General features: G+C 47.4%; 1 protein-coding gene across 1 annotated transcript in view; it reads right to left on the reverse strand.

The window, feature by feature from the left end:
- Window positions 1-24,259, reverse strand: part of LOC102562053 (potassium voltage-gated channel subfamily KQT member 1) — an 819,206-nt gene that overhangs the window by 636,615 nt on the left and 158,332 nt on the right. Inside the window, exon 13 of the mRNA XM_059726208.1 lies at window positions 6,257-6,371. Coding sequence (XP_059582191.1) covers window positions 6,257-6,371 — 115 coding nt within the window. The remainder of the gene's footprint in view (window positions 1-6,256; window positions 6,372-24,259) is intronic.

Raw genomic sequence — 24,259 nt, forward strand, 5'->3', positions numbered from 1 at the left:
CAAGGGTCATATCTTGAGCCAGAACATAAATTCTCTCTCAAACTCATTCTGACCATTACAGTCTTTATTTAAATAATGCTTTAATTTTTAAAACAATTCCCTATTTAAAACAGAGAGACCTATTGAATACATTTTGTTTACATAATTTCCTTGTTTAAAAGTATCCAAAGATTAAATACAATTCACCAGTTCAATATTAAATAGCTGAACATTTTCAAAAGTGTACAAATGTCTTGGAAGTTTTGGTTTCATTTTCAGAGCAGGCTTAACTACCTAGGGCCCATCCGGATGAGCACACACGTGCCTCTTGCAGCATCTCAAACCAGTTTGGGACACTGCAAGAGGCATGCTGTGAACAAAAAAATGTTCCCTGCATTGCATATTTGCAGAGTGGGCTCAAAATTTGCTACTTGGAAATCCAAGTATCAAAAAAAAAAAACATGGAGGGAAAAAAGTAGGACAGGGCATGGTCCCAGATTGTGCCCTGATGTAACCTGGAAGCTGGTCCTCCAGAAAGACACTCTGTTTTCTGGCCAGAGCATCTCTACAGTGCTTCTGCTGCCCCAGCACACAGGTCATGCACACTTAGCAGGCTGGGGCAAGCAGAAGAGTGGGGCAAGGCTGTGGCATGATCAGGACCTAGGTGCTGTCCCAAGTAAGTTAGGGTTGTGGGGGTGGGGGGTGGTGTGGGGAGTGGCGGAGGGGTGGGGGGATATGTGGTCTGTGGGTGGATTTGTGGAGGGACTTGAGCGGGAAGTGCTACACACCTGCCTGCCACCCTCCCCCTGCGGTGCCAGTGACAGCAGCCAGCATGGCCATAACGGTGATGCAGCACTGCCTGACACAGGCTCTATACATGCTGTATAGACCCAACCCATCCTGGCCTGCTAGCACACGGCTTTGGACAGGACTGGGAAAACCATGTGCTAATGGGCTGGGTTTATTCAGCAGAGAGCTCACGTCACACAGCGCCATGCCACTGCTGTTCTTGCTGTGTCAGTGCCATGGGGGGTGGGTTGAAGGGCAGCCGTATGACAGCCCCCACTCAAGCCCCTCCACAAACCCACCCACAAAGTGCACATCCCCCCACACTGCACACACCTGGCACTAGCAGCCAGCTGGGCCATGCTGGCGGCAGCACTGCTGGACCCACAGTCTGTGTGGGGATAAAGCACATGGCAGAACCCAACCTGGCCTGGCCTGGCATGGCCCCCTAGTGAGCCTTTGCACAGGACCAGGATGCACGGTTCCTGTGCAAAGACATGCTAGCTGTGCAGGCTGGGCTGGGTCTCGTCAGGCTCATTCTCCATGAGGCTCAGGCAGCAATGCATGGCCGCAGCACTGTGCCTACAATGGGCCATGGTGCATCGCTGCCTAAGCCTCATGGAAAATGTGCCCAGCCAGGCCAATGTGACCCAGCCTGGCCCACGGAGCTAGCGCTCACCTCTGTACAGGAGCCATGCCTCCTGGAACTGTGCAAAGGCTCGCAAAGGCTTGCCGACACAGTCTAGCTGGCTGCTAGCACCAAGTGTACATGGTGTGGGGGGATATGGAGGCAGGACCCAGCCTGGTGCAACACAGTCCCCATGAGTGGTGCCAGGCCCTGGGTGACAGCCCAAGTGGTCCAGGGCTGCCTAAATGCACACAGCCCTGCACTGTATGACAAGTGGCACAGGTGGCACCAGGTCTGAGGCAGCCAGGGCACACCACACAACTGGGGGCTCCAGCTGTAGTGGGCCCTGAGTGCCCGTTGGCCATTGCTGTTGCAGGGAGGAAGGGGACTGTAGGCCCTGTGGAGGGGGGCTGTGGGCCTTGTTGGGGTAGCAGATCGTGAGCAAAGTGAGTGGGGGCAGCTCTGGGAACAAATGATGACTTTAAAACACATGCGCATGCCTACACACACACACACACACACACACACACACACACACACACACACACACACAGGTGAACTGAATTTCAATTTGAATGCCAATCTGCTGCAGTATATCCTGAACTCACTTCAGTGGAGTAGAAAGATTTTCACCGAATAAGCTTCAGGAAAGAAATATTATTTAAGCCTAGCCTTCATGGTACATTCCTGTTATGCAAATCCATATAGCTATTTAAGAACTGATTTGAATAAAAGGTGAAACCAGTGCCTGTGGATAGACATCAACTTTTCTCTGTGGATGCAAGGGACAGAACAAGGAGCAATATCCTCAAGCTACAGCACAGGAAATATGGGTTGGAGATTAAAAAGACCTTCCATTTCCTATGAGAGTGGTCAACCATTGGGACAGCCTACCTGAAGAGGTTGTGGCTCTCCATCCCAAGGAATTTTCAAGAGCAGATTGGACAGAAACTTGGCTGAGATGTTTTAGTGAGGGATGATCCTGCCTTAAGCAAGGAACTAGCCCAGATAACCTCATAAGGTCCCTTCCAGCCCTACTTTTTTATGATCCTAGTTCAAAATTAAAAGCATGCTGCTTGAAGTACTAATGATGCTACTTAATGTCAAGAGTAGAGATGATGCAAAAAATTAAATGGGAAACAGATGAGACTAGCAAATACCAGTATACTCAGTGCTGCTTCTGTTGAAATCAGTTTCTACTGTGGTTTTATCAACAGTTAGGATCCTTTATCTGTGGGATGGAAAGAGCTTCAATCCCAATCAACACACTCTTCTAGAAGCTTTTCCATCATATTTACAGGGAACACTGTGGACTCATCTAATACAATTTTTTGATTAATTAAGAAATGCTGCTATTTCATTTTAATATTGATAACATATTATCAATATTAAAAGATAACATTTATTCTAGGTCTCCTTAATGTGTATAGAACAAGAGAGATTATTATTTATATCTTCAAAAAAATTTACTGAAGGACTTTTTTTCCACCTTCAGCCTAGACAAAGTTTTAAAGATCAGAGTCTACACACTTAAATTAGAAACATAAAATCAAAATGTTCACATAGAGACTTGATTCATACTCAAGAGACATACCCGATTGCTGAGGAAGAACTTTTCCTTGTGAAAGAACAGTATTTAAAAGCCACACCCATGAAAATTCTACTGTTGCACTGAGCGCTTTGGAAAGAAGTAAATCTAATGTCTTGAAATAGAAATTCTTTTAACAAATTTATCTTGCCCAAAAGACTATTTCCGATCAAAACTTTGGCTAGTTTGTAAATCTGTCTTAGTTATACCCTACATACCAGATCCTGAGCGCCACCTAACCTAACTCAGTGATTAGATAGGTGCTGGGAGCCTGATTCAAGGTAAATTGGGGTAGGGAGAAGGGCACGTGGGATTGGGGCTAGCAGGACCACAGGGAGAGGTTGGGGATCTAAGGGGTTAAGGGGAGAACGCTCAATGGGGACCAGTGACTGGACAACCACTCCAATCCTGAGAAACATTCCCAGGACCCTCCCAACTCCCCAGCCTCCCTGACCCCACTGAACTGCCCCAACCCTCAGTGCTGGGAGCCTGATCAAAGGAAGTCAAGTTAGGGGCAGGGGCAGGATCAGGTAGGCTAGCAGCTCTGCAGGGGGGTAACTGGTAGGATCAGGGGGCTAGCAGCTCTATGGGCAGGTTCAGGGGTCCCAGGGAGGGTTGATAGGAATGGGGGGCTTCTGCCTACTGGGGGCTATTTTTAGCCCCCCAACCCTCCCCCAGGCCAGGCAAACAATCCCCCTGCCCTGCAACCTAACCTCCCACCTCCCTGATCTGCCTGCCCCTCCCCTCCCCCCAACCCAACTTCCTTCAATCAGGCTCCTGGCACTGGTGAACACTGGTAAAACTGGCACTGGGAGCAGTTTGGGGGTTTGAGGGGTGGGGGGTGGCAGGCTCAAGGAGGCCAGCTGGTCTGCGGGAGGGCTGCTCATCTGTAGGTGGGGGGAGTGGTCATGGGTTTAACATAGCCTTGTGTTAGGGCATGGAGAATAGGAAAAGCACAGTCCCTGGGTTGGGACCAGCAGCTAGGCTTTCCCAGACCCAGGCCTGCACTCAGAACATATGCAGACATTCAGTTAACTGTACTCCTTGTAACTTGGTGGTCCTCTCAGGTGAGCTAATCTTTGATTGGGCTGGCCATCTGCTGACCGATTTAACCTTTGAGGAAGGTCTGTACAGTTCAGCACTTAGACCTAACTAGGGATCTAAGCATAAGGTTCATACATGGGTGAACTAAGCTAGATTGGGCAGCCCTTTTTTTTTTTTTTACCTAATCTAACCTCCTGAACATCTATATGCACCCACAGACTCTAAAGGAGTAGCAGTACTGCAAATGTTTGTTTATCTCTATTTCACCACTCTTTAGACTTTTAGTAGGAGTATCTCATTAAACTGACTAATGTGCAGTATTTACATGCCTTTTTCTAGTCATTGTAAATAGCATTGCATTGGAAATTACATCCGTATTCTTCTGCACCCAAATTTTCGTCAAAGGTTTGCTACCTGAACAGCAGTTGAAATGCAATCCTATTGCACCAAAAACATAAAACTTAGCCTGCTAGTCTGTTTTTCCTTCCTCAGAAAGAATAAAACTCAAATCTTTTCCCCCTTGCAAACAGCATTAGAGAAAGCTTAATGAATGATAACTTCAAAGGGGAGGAAGGGTGAAATGTAAATTTCACCTTTTCCTAACCAATCATTTGTTGTACTCCAAAGGCACAGCCTCACAAAGCAATTTCCATGTTCTTCTTTCCAAATGGGAAGAGGGGTCAATTTTTCCACTAGTGTTTTAAAAAAACTTTCAACTTCTTAATTTTAGTAACAAATACACATATTAGAAAACAAGTTTTCTATCCCTATATCTTTGGGATGAAAAACCTTCCTATACTTATCATCCCTTTGAAGAATATATAAGAAAAAACTGTATCTTCCTAGAAGAAACCTTTTTAGAACTCTTCCTGCTCTGTCCATAATAGGAATCTACAATGCCAAATACACAAACACACACAGTATCTGGTTTACAATATTATGGGGTCACACAACACTGCCAACCAGGAGTTTTATTCATAAGAACTAGTTGTACACCTCCTAGGATGAGACCATTAGTGAAGCTGGCAAAATCAGTACAGCTTGTTAATTTCTCTTAAACTTGGATACAAAGACACAAACTGTCCTGTTAGCTAGTCTAAAGCCTGACCATCCAATACACTGACAATTCCATTTGACAATTATCAGCTAAGTCTCTGTTCACAACTAAGTTACATATTATATTAGTGAGGTTTCAAAGTCTTGGGATGAACTGTGACAAACACTGAGAAGGTGCTATGGGAAGCGCTAAAATGATTCCAAAGAATACTGCTATATACATTTGTGAAATCAAAGCAAGCAATGTGAGAGAACAAGTAACTCTCCTGCAGCATCTGCTTTGTTCTGTAGATGTATTTTCCATATCCACTTCAATGGCAGTTAGTATCTTGTTGATTTTTCTACATCTAATTCATGAGAATAATTTCTTTATATTAAGCATGTCTGCATAATTCCCAGCTGAACTATTCTAGTTGTCTCTTCTACCTTTGGCATAACAAATCACAAGTTCACTGCTCCTTTAATGTAAAGATTGCATTTAAATTGTTCTTTCAATATAAAGTTAATTATTTTCAGGCTATATCTACACATAACTGTTTTATTTATATTTATGAAGTAAATCAAACATTCTGCATGGTCAGAGAATGTTAGATATCACACGAAGGTCAGACACCTACAGATTCCAGATCTGTCTTTGAAACTTAGCCCCAGGAACTGTTTATCCAACCAAAAGTGACAAAACAAGCCACAAGCATCAACAGCCAGATTCTATTCCACCCTGTTCAAGTCCTCAAAATCCATTAAGGCATCTACTTTTGTAACATGCAGTTATCTGACCCTTGAGATTGAACAGCAAGAAAATAGAGAGGGAGAAGACCCATCCACCTTTTGCATTAATAGTTTTCCAGGGTCTTGAGCAGGGTGGAATCACACTTAGACACCTAAATCCATTTATGCACCTAATGGGTGGAATTGAAATCTTGCACCAAGTTTCCAGATCATGACTTTGAGGGCAATTCTTCTTTCTTCATACACTAACAGATGCTACCAGAAATCAACACTTACATCACATAGAAATGTTCAGATACAGTAGTATAAATAAAGCAGATACCAGCTTCAAGTCTAGTTAGCCAAAAGCATATACAATATTTTATCTACTTAATATATTACCATTATTTTTCCCCACAATTCATGATTAACTATATTTTCCAGTTAAAAGATACTATTCCACTTACTGTGCAACATCGGATACTCTGGGCAGTGGTGACTCTTCCGATATTAGATCAATGTCATCAGTGAAGCTGTTGGTCCTTGACATTTCATTACTGTTGCCTTCTAAACGCCTTTTCACTACATAAATAATTTAAGGAGAGCACAGTACATTAGAGAGGCAATGTATACATAAATTCCTACTGATTTTTTTTAAACATTACTCTTGCAAGTGGGCTCAATGATTTTGAGACTTTTTATAGATTATAGGTATAGGTTTCAATAGAGGTAGAGTACAGATGCACATGAAGTCTCTGATGAAGGGTTCCCACTACTCCTCCCAAGGACTGTTCTCACTCAAAGCTGAGGCTCACTGTTTCAAGAATTGTAATTTGGACATTGCAATGAATGACAACAAGTTCTGGCCTTGATTTATTTCTCAATAAACAGTATTTCACTGAATCCAAGTTCTCTGTCAGCCACTTACTGGGTCCAGGCAGGGCCACAGTGACTGTCTCTACAGCCACTGGGTATTACATAAACAACAAAGGAAGAATCATCCCTTAGTAGCTGCTATCATCCAGTTCCTCTTGGCACTGAATGCTGTGGAAACACCAAGTATGCTCATTGCTTTTCTCAAGTGTGGCAGGTTGCCCCTGGAGCAACCACCATCCAGAAAGAAACTTTAAAAATGCCTCAGATCCTGTGTGCTGCCAGCTCAACGAGGGGGCTTAGGAACAAGGAGACAAAATGGGTCCAAAGGACTACATTTCCACCATCAGCTAGGAAAGGAGAGAGAGTATCCAAAAATTATACCTTTTGGGAAGGGGATGGGGAAGAGAGAAACCAGGTCATGGTTTGCCCGTCTTCCCTTCACTTCCCTTCCTATAACCACTTTCCCTAGACACTTAATCCATAGTAAATTGACAGCAATAAAGAGAAGGTCCTAAGTAAACAAGAGGTTGCCAGGTAGGGCTGTGTGAAACGGCACCGTTCCGTTTCGACTTGCGTTTCAATGTTTCAGCAGAACTGTGTTTGTTTTGAATTTCATTTTGATTCGAAACAGCTGTTCCACTTCGTTTTGTCAAAACAGTTTCGGTGTTTCAAAGCTGTTTTGACGTTTCACCCATAGGCTATAATGGGAAAGCTTGAAACATCCTATAACTTTGTCATTTCTGGCCTGATTTGGGTGAAACTTGCAGGAATGGTTGCCCCCTCTGAGGGCATGAAGCCTGCCAAGTTTCAAGAAGATAGGTGCAGGGGTTTCAGGGAAACTGCACCTCAAAGTCTTGAAAGCAAAAAACTCATGTCATGTATATGTGTTAAACCACAGTGGGGTCAAAACTGCAGTATGCTAGTCCCTGCTGAGGCAACAAAGCCTGCTAAGTTTCAAGGAGATAGGTGCAAGGGTTTGGGGGAAACTACACTTTAAGCTGCTGATAAGCAAAACTCGTGACATAGGTGATATTGTATGTGTGTTAAGGTGCACCAGGGTGAAAACTGTAGACATGCTAACCCTTGCTGTGGCCATGAAGCCTGCCAGCTTTCAAGGGGTGCAGGGGGAGTCTGGGTTCTGGGGCCCTGCACCTCTAGCTGCTGACAGACAAAACTCGTGGCATGGGTGGGTGACACTGTGTGTGTGTTAAGGTGTGCCCTCACTCAACTGACACCAAAGCAGAAAGCAGGACAGTTCAAACAATGCTGCCTTTTATGCAGTTTTTCCATCCCTCCCCCAGAGCACTGGGATTGGAAGGGACCTCAGAGAAGGATGACAGCCACTGACCAGCTACAGAGTCAATAATGAGAGCACTCCTTCCCCCCCTTCCCCCTCCCTCTCCTTACTTTAGTTTCTGTTCCCCTGCAGGCAAGCCCAGCTTGAGCTTTGAAACTTGAAACATTTCAAAATTTTTAAAACGTTTCGACTTGCCTCGTTTCATTTCGAGGCTGTTTCAAAGCTCTCTCTTTCATTTCGATTTTGCTGTTTTGAGCTTGAAACAAGTCGAAACAGTGTTGAAACGAAACTGCTTGAAAAATTTCACACAGCCCTATTGCCAGGAAGGACAAGGACTTTACATTGTGTTGCAGTACAAATTTCCTAGTTTACTTCTAGTTTTAACACCCAAATATTTAAGACACATCCCATTTTATACATTAACTGGAATCTTTTCACCAGTGGAAAATAAATACTGCATAATTGTGCAGGGAATGATATATACCACCAAGACTGCACAGTAGCAACAACAACAGCACTAAACTAATCAGGCAAATAACTATTGTGTTTATTTGGGGCAGAGTTCCCTGAGGATCAGTAAGTTAGGACAGAACAAATCCATCTCTGCTTTGGGTCTTGGTCCATTTCTGAGGAAACACTAACCAACCTCGAGCTCTCGGCCTTTGTTGTTGATAGCCAGAGCTTTCATGGTTATTTTCAAAAGTTGGTCATGATGTCAGGTCATGACATTATTACACAAGAGTGCCACATTAGCAAAGACAGCTATAAATAAAACCAAAAAGCATTTTTTATGCCACTAGTATCAAGTAACTAACAACTGTGATGAGCTTGCTGATTAAAAATCTTTTCTCTTGATAAAGATTAATATAAATACCATATTTACTTGAATACACAATGCCCCTCCAATAATCAGATTCTATATATGGGAAACTTGCAAATTTGATATAAAACTTTCCAGGTATGGAATCTAATTATTGGAGGTTTGCCTTAAATTTGGCCCTTTCCCACTGCTACAGGTAGGAAAATAAATCTGGGGGGATCAGATTTGCCCTCTTCTCCCTCCCCCCCACCAACTTATTCCCCACCCTTACTGCCAGACCCTGCTCTTCCTGAGCCACATGGAAGTGAAGAACAAATCTGAAAATACTAACTTTGTACTATGAGTACCCATAGTTTTAGTTCATCCAGAACTGATGCATTTTACTTTTTCCAAAACTGCTGCAAGTTTTACCACAGGTACTCCATAAACACACTTTTAAGGAGTGTTACATCTCAGCTGTGTGTTCTTGGGAACCCTGGCACAGGATGCAGTCTGTCTGACACCCCCCTCCCTCCCCTTCTCTACATAAATAAAACTTATTAAGATGCAGTGAGAGACACACCTAAGACCCTCCAGATAAGGGTGACAAGAGTGAAACAACTGCCCTAGGTCTTATTTGCATCTGAGATGGAACCAGATGACCATTCATTTACATGACAGATGGAGAACAGAAAGCCTGAAGCAGAGACTGCAGTGAATTCTGGGACCAGAGAAGCAGGGGAGCACTGCATGATGGGGAATCTGTGCTCCAAATGCTAATCAACCCATGTTCACACACGCCCAGCTCAGCATTTATCGGACCAGTTCTAATCTGGATTTACTAAGGACTCCCCCCCCCCCCCCCCGACACACACACACCTCTAAGTTTAATAGGCATCTCGGGCCGTACATTCCCCGGTCCCACTATGGGAGGCCTATTTAAACTTGATTGACTAAAACTCGGTTGCCGGGTTAGGGAATGCTGAGACAAGAGACTGAGTCAGAGAGGGTATGGGCAACATTTGAACAATGGTTAAGGGTTCACCACAGTGTCCAGCCCGTTGGAGCCCTAATCACAGGTGTTGTCATACTTTTCCCGAGACGACTGGTGGGAGTCCTCTCCACAAAAGGTTATGAGCACCCCAATAATTGTCTTAAGTCTGTTAAAAGACTATAGTAAAATCTGGAAAAGTCATGCTTAGTTGAGGCTTGTGCACAACAAGTAAAAATCTAAAATCCTGATGCTGCAAGCTATCTATTGTTTCTGAAGAAACCATGAGATATCCCATCAGTATATCAGCTATCCGTAGGAATTTCAAGCTGGCTCCCAAGTATTTGGTTACTCCCTAATCTTATGTGTTTCCTGATTATCAATCAGTTTCTTGAGATGTTCCAAACCAGATAACCCCTTGTCAAGAGAAAAGACAATGATTTACACAATTGAGGATGCTTCGAAGCAGCTGAACTGAGGGTATAAAAATCTGTAAAAAGTGTGGGGTGCTTCAGAAAGAAAGAAGAAGAAAGAAAGGAAGGAAAAAAAGAAAGAAATAAGAAAAACTCCTGTGCTGACACCATCCCCTGTTGTTCTTGGGACGCTGGAAGAACGGATCATCTCCCTTCAAGGACTGTGCCTATCAGCTTTGCAGCCCGAGTACCTTGGACTGGTGAGATCCCATCGCTCTCTCTCTCTCTTCACTCTAGGCATAAATTTCTGAACCTGAACTGTATTAGTTAAGCTTGAGCTAAGTTTCCCCAAATACTTAGTGAAACCAGGGTAGTACTGTAATTGTTTGTGTTTGTTTTTCTTTTGCATGTCTATTACTACTAGTACTATTATATATTTCATATGCTTAGCAATAAATAACTTTTATAGTCAAACTGGTAGTAATTGGGTATATTTTTCCTTCTCTGCTTCTCTTTCCTTCTGTGCTCTGCAGCAACGCTTCTTTTACCTAAGCTAAAGATCCCTGTGAAGTCCAAAAATACTGTGGGGTCTGCTCATCAAGAGGCCAAAGATTGGGATGTGCTGAGTTTGAAACACATAAGGGGATCAGCTTGTACAGGCTGATTGTCCCAGTTTGACTCAGACGTGCCCTTATGAACTGAATGCTGGCCCATGAGGGTGTCAGCTGGACACCCAGCCAGATTCAGAGGGATTCTGTTCACCTGTGTGCTTGTGTCTGACTACAGTGTATTGTTGCTCTGATGAACTGATTCTTGGCATATGAGGGTGTCAGCCTGTCCATGCTGATCAACCTGGCTGGGTCAGGTGTGTCATGTTAATTTATGTGTGTTTGTGTATATGACTGATTTGGTGACTGGAGGAACCCAGTCCCATTAAAACTGAGTCCTGCAAGATAGCTCCATTGGGGGTGACGGCTTGCAGAAGGGAGAGATACAGCTCCATATAGTAACACAAGCAGCACATTGACAGAATTACCAAGACCCTAGAAACTATCCCTAATAAATGAGCACTCCCCAAAGTAATGGGCAAATCTGGTAACAGGAGCACTTTCGTACCTACTTAGATATAGTACAAACTATGCGTGATATTAATCCAAAGCCAAAAGACTCAACACTCTCAGTTTGTGTGCATACTCCAGGTACCCCCGTCTCCCACAAAGGATCCATGTGCTTATTAGCACCACCCCCCATTCATGACTGGAACTGGATGTTCTTGTTATGAATCCTGAGATCCTCCAAAAATGTCTATGCAGATGAGGCACAGGGCAACCTGGTCCAGCTTCACTTCCAGGGCCACATTAATCAAATAGGATAGGATGAGAGAGGGGCTGACAAAAGGATTCTGGGTGAACTGTTTGGTTATATATGCCAGATATTTAAGGCTGGGGAAGAAACAGAAATCATTGGAAAAGGGAAAGAAAGGTGCAGCTCATCTTTGGGAGTGAAGAAGTAAAAATGTATCCAATGTAATGGCTCACCATGACTTGAAAAAAGAGTTGGCTGAGAGGGGGACTGCACTCAATGTGCACTATCATATATCTTATTTATGTGGGCTGCCCTAATTTAGCCTTGGGTTATGTTTCTATCAATAGATGGCTTCTCAGCCTGTGGGCCAAGATCAATATGATAACCTGGTCTTGCCAAAAGGTTTACAAGGGATCAGCAGCAGCTAGAACAGTGGCAGCAACAGCAGAAGCAACGTCTGAAATGGCAGCAAGGAAAGAAACAGGACAGATTGAACCTGGTGGAGGATGATGGATGAGAGCCAGGCATGAGGTTTTCGCTTGGGCATTTTGAATCTAAGGATGACTTGGCTAGATTTTAGCAGACTGATACTGCAGGGGATGCTGAAGGTTTGGGTGCTCGCTCTGAACTGCCTAATCCAGAAGATAAACTACTTGAACTGGGAGGTAATGTTTAGGGATTTTACAGCATACTGAAAGTTTTGGGAGACCTACAAAGAATGTCAGAAAGATCCCCTCCTGGCACATTTTGATTTTGGGTCTATCAAGGACACCTGAAAAAAAGCAGTTACTATTAAGATGTATATGGACTTTATTGAAGGGAAGGATATAAGATTTTGGCTATTGAAGCACTGCAAGAGAATGGAGAATATGGACAAGGTCCAAGACTTGGACAGGGTATGGACTGAGGCCTGGGGAACCCAGGTATTACTCTGAGCTGACTTAGAAGGGGCAGGAGGGGTACAATACCTGTCTCCAGGAATTGCCTTGGGTCCCCACAAAGGATATATATATCTTATATATATATATATATATATATATCTTCATGCACATATTGGAGTATTGTGGTATACTAATTGGAACTCCAATAATGCGCTCCTTGGATTATCTCACAGGGGGTCCTATTCCCAGAAAAGCCCTGGACCCCCCCCCCCACACCCACATTCCTGTATTCACATTCCTGCACTGTTGGGGTCATTGTTTCATTCAATGTTTCCCTTCCATCCCCAGACAGTGCTTGCCATGTCTCTGTTCAGGTCTCTGTTCTCATAGATCCCCAAGTCCCAGTTTCCTCGGGCTGTCCCCCATGCTCCATCTGCCAAATTCAAATCCATAGACCAACCATCCAAGCTCCCACCCCGTCTGGCTAATAAGAGACCCTGGCAACCAGGCAACCAAGTATGCTACACCAGCAGCACCCACTCAGCCTGTCTCTGGCCATAGCCCCATCCCCACCAACATGGCCTCCCAGTGGGGGAACCACAGCTATGCATAGGTGGCTTCAGGGCAACCCGAAGCCACAGGGCCTGGACCCTCCACTGCTGGCCCTTCCAGCTTGGGCAGCAAGGCTCCCTTTCCAGCACTCACCCACAGGCACAGGGTGAAGTGCCAACTACCCAAGCAGGAGAATCTGCACTTTGAGACCTGGGTGCAGGCCCTGGCTTAGGTAGTGGGGGCCCCCCAAGATCATGGCAGCTTCCTGCTTTCATGGCAAGGGGGTCTTTTTTCCTTGCTTCAGAGGCCGCCACACAAAAGGCAGTAGAGAGGGGGCTCATAGTGGAGGGTGAGTATGTCCCCCTTGAACTCCTAGAAGAGCTGGGGACCAGGGTGGTCCTCAGTTCCATCCCTCCCTATACCCCTAATTGGGCCCCGCTCCCCCAGCTCCAAACCCTGGGGGGAGTTATCTCCCCAGTTGTGGCCCTCTCACTGGGGTGCCAAGACCTCAGCCTCCGCCACGTGCACTCTTTCTGTCACCAGTTTATGATCCAGCTGGCAGTGGGAACATTGCTGGAGGCTTAGGGTTGCCTAATGATTCATTTTCAGGTGGCCCTGGTGAAAGTTTTCTATATGCTGGGGGACCTGCAGTGATTCTGGTGCCACATCCTGGGGCACTTGCATCACAAGTGCCCCATGGGCCAGGAGGAGAGGGCATCTGCAGGTTCCACTGGTGAGAGGGTTGCCCCTGCCACTGGTATCCCACCCCCTTAGGTCCCCCTGGTACCCTGGCTACATCATGCACCCCGCTTGTGAACTCAGGGGACTCTGGCCCCAAATCAAGTTTGGCAGGGTCCCTGGGAGGGCAGCAGCAGCAGCCAAAAAGAGAGGGAGTGGGGCCCCCCTACCCCTAGTCATCCCCCTGCTGTAGCTGCCCCACCACCCCAACCCTCACCTTCTCCTACTGAAGCCTGCCCACCTGAGGACCACCTCATGGCTGAGTGGGTGCAGGTCCCCTCCAGGGGAAAAGCCAAGAGGAAGGCCCAGGTGCAGCTGGAGCCCTCTGAGCAGAGGACTCCCCCACCACTGCAAGACAACCACATAGAGGGAAGGAGCGGCCCAGCTTCCAGGGGCCTCCCCGGCTGTGCCTGACACCCCAACCCCAGGAAAGATCAAATGGGGATCCCCATGGAGGATGTTTCAGGGCTGCTGGACAGACCCAAGCAGGAGTCCATGGAGGAAGCCCCTCACTCTGAAGGCCAGGGTTTACCCCCTGCGACCACAGGCACTGAGGCTGAGGACTTGGCTGACCCAAAGGAAGGTCCAGCAGCAGAGCCCCTGCTCCAATGATCTGGGGGAGATAGGGACCTTGGGGCTCACCCCGGCAAGTCCTGAGGGAGGTCCCCTTCCCCAGGACCCCAAGGCAGACACCGAAGCCTGATGGGTGTCTTCCCAAAAAAACCTCACTTCCAGCCAGCCCCATGGTCCTGCACCAGATGGGGTTGGGGTGGGGTCCCCTAATCAACAGGCTGATCTTGTCTGGGACCCTGTGCAGATTCCCCAGGGCTCCAGCCCTAGCCTACCATCTTGTGAAGTAGCCCCACCCCTGTCCCAAGAGGCTGCAGAGCTCTCCCAATCCCAACCAGAGTCTTGGGTCTTAGCAGACCAGGAGGTTCAGATTGTGCCTAAGGAGCCTGCTGAGTCGCAGGACCAGGAGGAAGACACCCAAGAACCTGCAGGCTCCATAAAGCCTGTGGACCTCTTGGTCCTGGCGTTCCCCAGAGGTGAGCTACTTGCATTTCTTGACTGCGACTACACACAACAGACTGCCAGCAAGGTACATCTCACCTTGGACTGCTTGGGAGTTTTTGACAGTGTCCTCGCCACTGTGAGGGCACTGGTGGGGGAAGGCAGGGACCCAAAAGCTGCAACACCCAGATCTATAGGTGGGCCCACAGTTTCATTAGATGCCCTCTATACATATGGGAGTGTGCTGCACCCACTGGCAGGCCCCACACCAGGCGTCAAGATGTGCAAGGCCCCTGCTGAACTGTCCACTCCACCCTCTGCCCAGCCATGAGGTGGTTTAAGATTGCAACCCTCAATGTCTACAGCTGCAGGAAGGGTCTCCGGAGAAGCCGGGCACTCTCCTTCCTTCAGGAGAGGGGATTCCCCATGGTATTCTTGCAGGAGACCCTGATGGCTCCAGCCAATGAGCCTAATTGGGGGCTGGAGTGGGGAGGTGAGGTCCTCTTTTAGTCACCCCGGGGCCACCTGGTGCTGAGTGGCCACCCTGTTCTCCCCAGGCCTGCAGCCGGAGGCTCTCCAGGATGTTGAGGTGGTGCCAGGCTGCCTGCTGCACCTCTGGGTCCAAGTGCAGGGGGTGGTCCTGAACCTTCTGAATGTGTACACCCCCCGGTGGATTTTTTCTGCCAGGTGGCCACTTACATAGGCACCCTCAGCCCTCGCGAGTGCCCGGTTCTTGGCGGGGACTTTAACGTGCATCTAGGGTGACGAGACTAGCTAGGCAGGAAGCAGAACCAAGCTGTGGGCATCCTCGGGGGGGGATGCTGGACTACTCCCTGGTGGACATATGGCGTGCCTGTCACCCTACCAGACCCCCTGCCTTCATCTATGTGAGGGTGGGGAAGGAGCAGGCATGCCACTCCCAGTTAGACTGGATTTATATCTCTTAGCTGCATTTTGCCTGGGCCCATTCCTCTGGCATCTGGCTGACCCCTTTCAGTTATCACCACCTTGTCTGGGCCCAGGCCACAGTAGGGCCTGGGCATCTGAGGTTGGCCTACTGGCATTTCAATACCAGTCTACTGAAGGATGTAGGCTTCAGGAAGACCTTCCAGGAGTTCTGGCTGGCTTTGTGAAAGCAACAGGCAGCTTTCCCCTTGGCTTGGAGATGGTGGAACGTGGGAAAGGTGCGCATCTGGCTTTTTTGCTGCAGCTACACTCAGGGGTACACCCAGAAGAGGGAGGTGGGCTGGGAGCAGCTGTAGTGGGAAGTGCTGGAGTGAAGCCTGGCTACTGAACGAACCAACCCGTCTCTCTGTAGAGAGTGTTGGGAGAGGGAGGAAGACCTTCATGGTCTGGACGACCACCATGCCTGCAGTGCATTTGTCTGCTCGCAAATCCAGTCCTTTGGGAGATGCACCATGGCTCATGCTGCTTCTATGCCCTGTAGAGGAGGTGGGGGGCCAAGAAGTACATCACCTGCCTTCTGGTTGGTGATGGCATCCCCCTCATGGATCCAGGTGAGATGCGCCAGTGCACGCAGGCCTTCTACAAAGAGCTCTTCTCCCTGGATCTGACCAAAGCTGAAGCCTGTCAGACCCTGTGGGAGGGACTTCTACAGGTCAGCATGGGTGACCAGGACTGGCTGGAGGCTCCTCTCACCATGGCCAAGTTTTTGGCCGCCCTCTGCCTGATGCCTGGTAACAAAGTGCCAGACATCGACGAGCTGACTATGGAGTTCTACTGGGCCTTCTGGGACATCCTTGACCCGGACTTTGCTGTGGTCTGGGCTGAATCCAAGGGAAGTGGGGAGTTCCCCTTGTTCTTTTGGAGGGCTATGTTGACCCTTCTGCCAAAGAAGGGGGATCCCTGTGACCTGAGGAAATGGTGTCCCATGTCCCTCCTCTGCATGGACTACAAGGTGACAGCAAAGGCCATCTCACTGTGCCTGCGGTCCATGCTGACAGACATGATCCGTCCTGACCAGACATACACCATGCCCAGATGTTCCATCTTCAACAACCTGTACTTGGTTCGGGACCTCCTGGAGCCAGTGCATGGGGAGGGCCTGTATTTTGCCCTCCTGTCCACAGACCAAGAGAAGGCATTTGACAGAGTGGATCACAGGTACCTCACAGGCATGCTGCAGGCCTTTGACTTTTGGTCCCCACTTCGTGCAGGCTCTCCAGGTGCTGTACACCTCTGAAGAGTGTTTGGTCAAGCTCAACTGAACGCTGATGGAGCCTATCCCATGCAGGAGAGGGGTGTGTCATGGCTGCTGACTCTCAGGCCAGCTGTGCATCTTGGCCCTGGAGCCCTTCCTTGTCCTCCTACGGAGGTGGGTGGCAGGGTTGATGCTCTGGGAGTCGGCAGTGTGGCTGGTCATGTCAGTGTATGCTGCCGATGTACTCCTCACGGTCCAAGATTCAGGCGACCTGGTGCAGGTAGAGGCCTGCCAGGCATTATACTCAGCATCCTCCTCTACCCAGGTCAACTGGGTTAAGAGTTTTGTCCTGGTAGTAGGTAATGGGTGGCAGATGGGCTCACTCCCACCCACGCTCCATGGGATCCACTGGAGTGCAGGCTCACTGCTCTACTTGGGTGTCTACCTGTCCCCCACAGAACCCTCCCCACCAGAAAACTGGCACCAGTTGGAGGCAAGGGTGGTGGGGCAGCTCTAGGCATCAGCAGGGCTCCTGAGGTGTTTCTCCCTGCGTGGGAGAGTGCTGGTGCTGAACCAGTGGTCCTGTCCATGCTCTAGCTCTGCTTACACACCCTGCCTGTGCCCCCTGAGATCATGGCTTCTGCCAGCAGGTCCTGTCCTGTCCGGCAGCTGGGCACACAGGGTTTGCGGTGTGGGGGGGATGTGGGGTTTGGGGGAGGAGTGTGGGTGGATGTAGGGTTTGTGGGGGTGAGGTTTGTGGGGCCAGCATGGGGTTTGTGCAGGGGTTTGGGGTGGTGTGGGGTTGTGGGATTTGGGGGTGGACTGTAGGGGATTTTGGGGGGGTAGGGTGAACTGTGTAGGGGTGAGGGGGACTGCTCAGGAAGGATGGACTTCCCACCTGGTGCACAGCTGCCCTGCAGCAACAGCAATGGCCATCAGGGCACTCATTTCTGCTCTTTACAGAGACCCCCGATGGCATAGGGCTGCTTCAGACCGGCGACTGCACATGGTGCCAGCCCAGCCCAGCCTGCATGCCCTCGGATAGACTCGCGCTGGCTCCTGCTCTTACCCATGGCTTCAAGTGCCTCATACAGGGGCTGCACACTCTCGGGCTGGGCCAGGTCTGGCCTCCATGTACCCCACATGCCATTGAGCTGGTCTTGCTCCATATAGGCAGGACCCAGCCTGACCTAAGGATATGTTGCCCTTGCATGCAACGCTGGAAACAGTGGGTGACAGTAGGAGCCAGCCTGGTGTCATGTGCAGCTGCCAGTCTGAGGCAGCCCCATGCCACTGGTGGTCTCTGCCAGAAGCACGCCTGAGTGCCCCAATGGCTGCTGCTGCTGTGGTGGGGCTGTGCACCATGAGGAGGGGAAAGGAGGGCAGGGTACCCACACCTCGTGAGCAGTCCCTTCCACCCCCACACAGTCCCCCCACTCCCACATCCCTACTTACCTGGGACAGTGCCTGGGTCTGAGCCACTGCAGCAGCCTTGCACCACTCATATTTGCCCCAGCACTCTGAGGCAGTGTGCTGGAGCAGCAGGGGAAGGGGGGAGGCATAGAGATTCTCTGGTCAGGTGTCAGAGCATCTCTTTGGAGGACCCAGACTCCCGTTGCCTCAGGGCACATTCCAGGAGCCTGCCCTGTGCCACATTTTTTTCTCAGCATGGATTTTTTTTTTTTTTTGTAATACCAGGTATCAAAATTAGAGCCTGTGCTATTTTTTCATTCCCAATGTGCCTCGTGTGTCATCTCAAACTGCTTTGAGACACCACAACAGGCATGTGCTCGCTTGTCTGGATGTGGCCAAGGAGTGCAAATAAAGTCTATGGAATACGAGTCTAAAATGGCATATTATGTATTGCAAAGGGACAGAAAGTTGCCAAACAATTTAATTTACATCTCCTGCATTTATTCATAAACATTTAAAACTATTTTCAGGGAAAGACAAACCTTTCTGCCAGTGAGAATCAAATGTCTATGTGCCTCTGGCATTACCAAAACTATTTATGATACTGGAGCTGTTTGTACTTGTTCTAAGACATATTTCTATGGGGGAAGGCTCCACCATTGAACATGTCATACAAGTAAAACAGCTATTGGAAACTGTTGTACTTGAGGTTACAGTGTAGGGTGACATCCAGTCCCTCCTATGCTCTCTGGGAAGATCACCTGTTTCCAGGGTCTAGTCTCAGAGATGGAATGCCCAGGAAAGGTGTTTGAAACAGGACTGTCCTATTAAAAAATGGGATGTGTGGTCACCATAATGAAGAGTTTGACTTTTTCACACTCAGATGACTCAATATCACCTATGCCCATACCCAGAAAGTAAAGCAGATGTGGTTTGGCCTCTACAGCAAGGTAGATTTTTCTTCACAAAAAACTAATAGTGTGAAATACTCTGACAAACACAAAGCTAGTCAGTGGCATAAGCACTTCAAGGAGAGAACACATATTCTAGATAGGGTGTCACACCACACACTTGACTATTCCTGCTAAAGCAGTATAATAGTAAGAGCTTTGCTAATGTTAATAGGAAGAGTTTTGTATGCTGATTCCATAGTAGGCTGGTATTATAGCACACAGCTTCCTGCTCTGTAAGCGTGACCAAACCATGAACCTAGATAGTAGAATGTTGCAATACAGTGGAATGTGGTAAACACCAGGTGTGTTGGATCATGACTCATCCCCAAATTCCTAGCTTGAGATAACCCAATCCCTAGCTCGAGATAACGTTGTTTACTCCAGACTATGTAAACTGTACATTCTTAAATTACGATAGGTTCCTCAGCTCTGGCAAAAAGTTCTGATTTGCGTGGAGCCCCGGCGTAAGCTATTGCATCCCCGGGATCGGGACACTCCGGGGCCAGGGGAACTATTCAGGGTAGCGGCTGCTGCCTAGAGCCGATGTGAAGTGACCATCCTCTCTGCTCTGTCCTATCGCCTGCCTGTGTGAGTATCCTTAAATAAAGCTTTGCAAGGGTGTGAACAACCATGAGTACGTCCTTTGTTCAAGCACAGGGAATCTTCTGAACCCAGTAGTTCATTCTAAGACAAGCAGGTACCTGGTTAGCTGAGTTTTTCTCCAACATTATAATACTGGACAGATATTTGAGCTCCCCTGACAACTGGCTGTGAAACACATTGACAATGCATTTTATGCCCCCTGATATCTTCACAGTTTATCTTTCTTCACCAGCTGCTCTTCTGTCTTTAGAACAACTGATTGATTTTTGCAACCTTTACCTACCAAATTCATTAACAAACTTATCATTTTAAAGCAACTTAAAATGCTTTAACCCCAGCATTCTTTCCTGCCCATGGCAGGGGGTCGGACTTGATTATCTGCTCAGGTCCCTTCCGACCCTACTAACTATGAAACCAACTTCTTTGTTGTTGTTGCTGTTACCCCTGCTCTGTAGACATGTTCAGCTCTACAGTGGATTTCTGCTAAGTAGCATACTATACATCTGTTGTACAGATCTTCCCTTCCAGTTGCACACTCCTAGAAAGTGGGCATATTAAGACATAGAGTAACAAGAAAGCTGCACAGTATGTCCTGAGTGGAAGACTCAGCTCTTCACCCTTGACTCTCCCTTCCACAGATGACCGACCAGGTGTACAGCCTAGATTCAGGATTTGCACTGCTAGCTCTTGGATGTAGAAGCAACAAACAACTGCAGCCTTCTACATCTCAGGACAAAATGTGCAATTCTTTGGTCCCTGGGAGACATTCAGCTAAAGATGCCACTGGATCTGATGCACAATTCCAACAGTCATGCTAATAAGGGCCACTAGAAAATATTATTGGGGGGCTGGGCGGTGTGGAGCATGCCCGTCTGACCTCACCTCTCCCTCCTACACAGCCATTCTGGGACTGGCATGCACTGGTGCTGTGCACTCGGTGGTGGAGGAGCGCACATTGGGGGTGCTGGGCATGGCGCTGCAGCAGTGCTGGAGCTGCTGTGCCAGCCCGATTCAGGGGTTAAGCCCTGTTAGTCCCGGCCTTCCACTGCCTATGGTCATGCTTCCTGCAGTGCTAACAAATGGCAGGAGGCATGATTGTGGAAGTGACAATCAGAGTCCCATCATGTTATATTGGTGGTGCAGGGGGAGCCCAGGATCATGATCCCAGGCTTCCCCTGCATCAGCAAGTGGAAAGCCAGTCAGCTGGTCCCCTGCTCCCAGCTTCTGGAACATATCAAGGTCCAGATTGGGAGCACCAATCAGCTGACTACTGAACTCAGCCACAGGGATGCAGCAGAGTCAAGGCCTCTGATGTGCCCCCGCAGCTGGGAGCAGCAGGTAGTTGCTTGCTCCCAGTCTTACAGGCACACTGGAGCCCTTGACACTGATGTTTTCCTGAAGCTGGGAGCATCAGCCAGCTGATCAGCACTCCTAGCCTTAGGGGTGCATGGGAACCCCCATCAGCTGATGCTGACTACATGTGCAACTTAAGGCACAAGGGGAACCAGCTGTAGTTATTACACATATTTTATATAATAACTTTGTGGCCTAGTCCTCATTTTATCCAGTCATTCATCGCATTGACATGTGACCAGGTTACTACTTAAATCTGGATTAACTAGTTAGGCCCTTCCTTCATCCCCTGGCAAAAAGACAGACCCCAGTACCATCATGTGTGACTATCTCACTTCAAACTTACAATTTAATTTTGTGCTAGTTGTCAGCACTATTTGGAAACTGCAGGTGGCATAAGATTTTAGTAGCATGCTTTATAAGCATGTGTCAATGTAGAAAACATACCCATTATACTCTGTCACTTGCATTATTTCTAATCCTTTTTCTGCTTCGAGGTGTCTAGCTAAAAGTACAAAAACCTAGGTTTTTGTGTGGTGCCAACCTGATTTATGACCTCTCCCCCATATACCAGATCTGTAAATCAGCAAAAGCAATTTGGCTTCATATGCTTCAGGATAAAACATAACTCATTATTGTTCCTGATGGTTGCTGCATCTCTTAAAAGTTACTACCCCTTTTATGCCAACTGAGTGCATCCTAAGTGACATTAATATTCCCTTTAGATTGTAAGCAACAAGGCTATGGTACAGCTCTATACACTATAGGGACATAATGCAGCTTATTCAACTGTTTATGAATGCCAGATATCAGCAAAGAAACCAGGACAGTTTCTCCAGATGATTCAAGGGCCTGGTGTTTATCTCATAGTCCAGCTTCTACCATCCACAAGAATCTGGGAGAATTTAATTTATTTCTACCTCTTGCTGCAGAAGAAAGAGCCACCCCTAGACGTGCAGCTTTGAGTTACTTAGGCAGGAAAGCACTATTTGAGACTCATAACATTTGGCAGTTATATACAATCTGATCCCATAGTGCTCTCAGACAAAGTGTGTGCTACTTTATTGGAAGTATTCAATTCATGCAGAGTCAATTCAGGTTAGTGAAGTATTAAGCTGATACAAGGCAATTCAGTTTTTATCCTTTCAACCTGAACAGTAAAAGCAATTTAACACCAAATCCCTGAACCCTGCTATGGCTCATTCAGTACTAAGTGATGCCTCTCCATAACATTAACTCACTAAAAGTAGTCCTACTCTTTAAAATATTAGTCCCCTAAACCTTTAAGTTTTCTCATCCTGTACAACCAATCTTCACTATCAATGATAAATTCAGACTTCATGTTACCTACATTAAATATTTTATACCTTAAGGCATCTTTAATTGTTGTGTGTTAACTTTTTGCTTAGAAATGATGTATTCTGAAGCAATTTTTCTAGTACATTGCAAAGAGACTGCAATTTTTATTGTGTGAATTTCCAAAATATGTTTGGCCATAAATCAAAATTCCAAAGATTACATACAAAGATATGATCATCAAAAAAGCAGGAACTCAGAAACTAACTTTTGAAGCTATGTAGAGCATTAATATTAAAATACCTTCAACATGGCAATGGTGCTATCCAGGAATAAATATGCAACTAGCTTGAGGTGCAACTCAAACCTGAACTGTACCTCTTTTCTTTAATTTATTTTAATTGGGTTTCTTTCTCAGCAGCGGCCATGCAGAAACAAACTACTGCTTTTTGTGGGAGAGGGGAGAGAAGAGAAAAGGAGGCAGGAGTTCTACTGCAAATGCCATCAGCAGCACAAAGAACTACAGCAAGTCTGTTTTAGAGCTCCAGGAGTTCCCTAAACATGACCAGTGGAAGGTCAGTGACTTGAAAATCTGGAATTGGAACTAAAGCACTATGAGGAATGTCATTAAATATCCTGAACTGTTCAAATTAATTGTTGCTCCTAGAGCAGAAAAAGTTCTGTGCACCTTTCTGTGCTGATTACTAAAAAAATAAATGTACATATTCTGTTTGACCAAGAACACCTTCTCTTTTGCCCAATACGTTTTATTTATCTTATTTTTATATATGAGAAAGAGAGAGATTTGGTGAGATTTTTATTTGTTCAACTATATAGTTTGGAGAGGAACTAGACTAGTTTTTAGGCAGAAGTTGTCATTCCTCCTATATCAGAAAGAAGCTGACGCACCCTAAGCTAAATGCAAGGTATTAGAATTCCTTTTGTTTAACTCAATAGGTTAATTAATGTGATTCAAAAAACAAAACAGAACAACAAGCCTTGTCTAACATCACTCCCAACTGTATAGCTGGGATGTCTAACATCTCTCAAAATTGATCCAACAAAAATGGGTTGGTTGGATTTTATTTTTAAGGTGATCACCAGGGATCTGGCTTTTCCGTTTCCCACAGAAAAACGGAGTAAAACAAGGATTTTCCCCCTTACTGGAGTAAAATGTGGATTTGTCATTTTAGTGGAGGAACTCATGGATTTTGCAGTTTTGCAGCGAGCTCTCTGCAGGCTGGCAGAGTTCCAGCCTGCAGGGGGCTGGGAGGGAGCAGGAGGGGGCGGTCAGGCAGGGAGCACTATGTTCATGTATATGTATATTGACCCAGGCATCCTAGAGAGCAGCTCCCGCAAGTGTGTGGGGGGGGGGGGTAGGATTGAGGCCCCCATAGAGAGAAAGGGAGGGAGGGAGTTGGGCAGGGCTGGGGATGCTGCCCTGATGAGCAGTGTGGGGGACTTGGGACCCAGGGCAGCAATGCACAACCGCAAGGCTTCAGTGGGGAGCAGGACAGGGCCACAGGCAGCTTGTGCGGGGGTGGGGGGCAGAGGGGGTGGCACCCCACTTCTGCTCACACTCCCAGGAGGGAAAGGGGGGACCTGTGCCCCCAGATCTGTGTGCAGGGTGGGGGCAGGACAGGCTGCCCATGGCAGGCTCGGGCTCCTGCCCTGCTGCCCTCCCCCAAGGCCTCCACAGCCCGGCAGGTGTGACTTGGTGCTGCTGGGCAGAGCACAGCCATGCAGGAAAGCTGCTTGCATCTGTGAGCTCCACACTGCCCTGACAAAGCATCCCCCACACACGCAGGGGCAGTGCAGGTGGTGGCAT

The sequence above is a fragment of the Alligator mississippiensis genome, chromosome 4, assembly GCF_030867095.1.
Source record: "Alligator mississippiensis isolate rAllMis1 chromosome 4, rAllMis1, whole genome shotgun sequence".
Classification (NCBI taxonomy): Eukaryota; Metazoa; Chordata; order Crocodylia; family Alligatoridae; genus Alligator; species Alligator mississippiensis.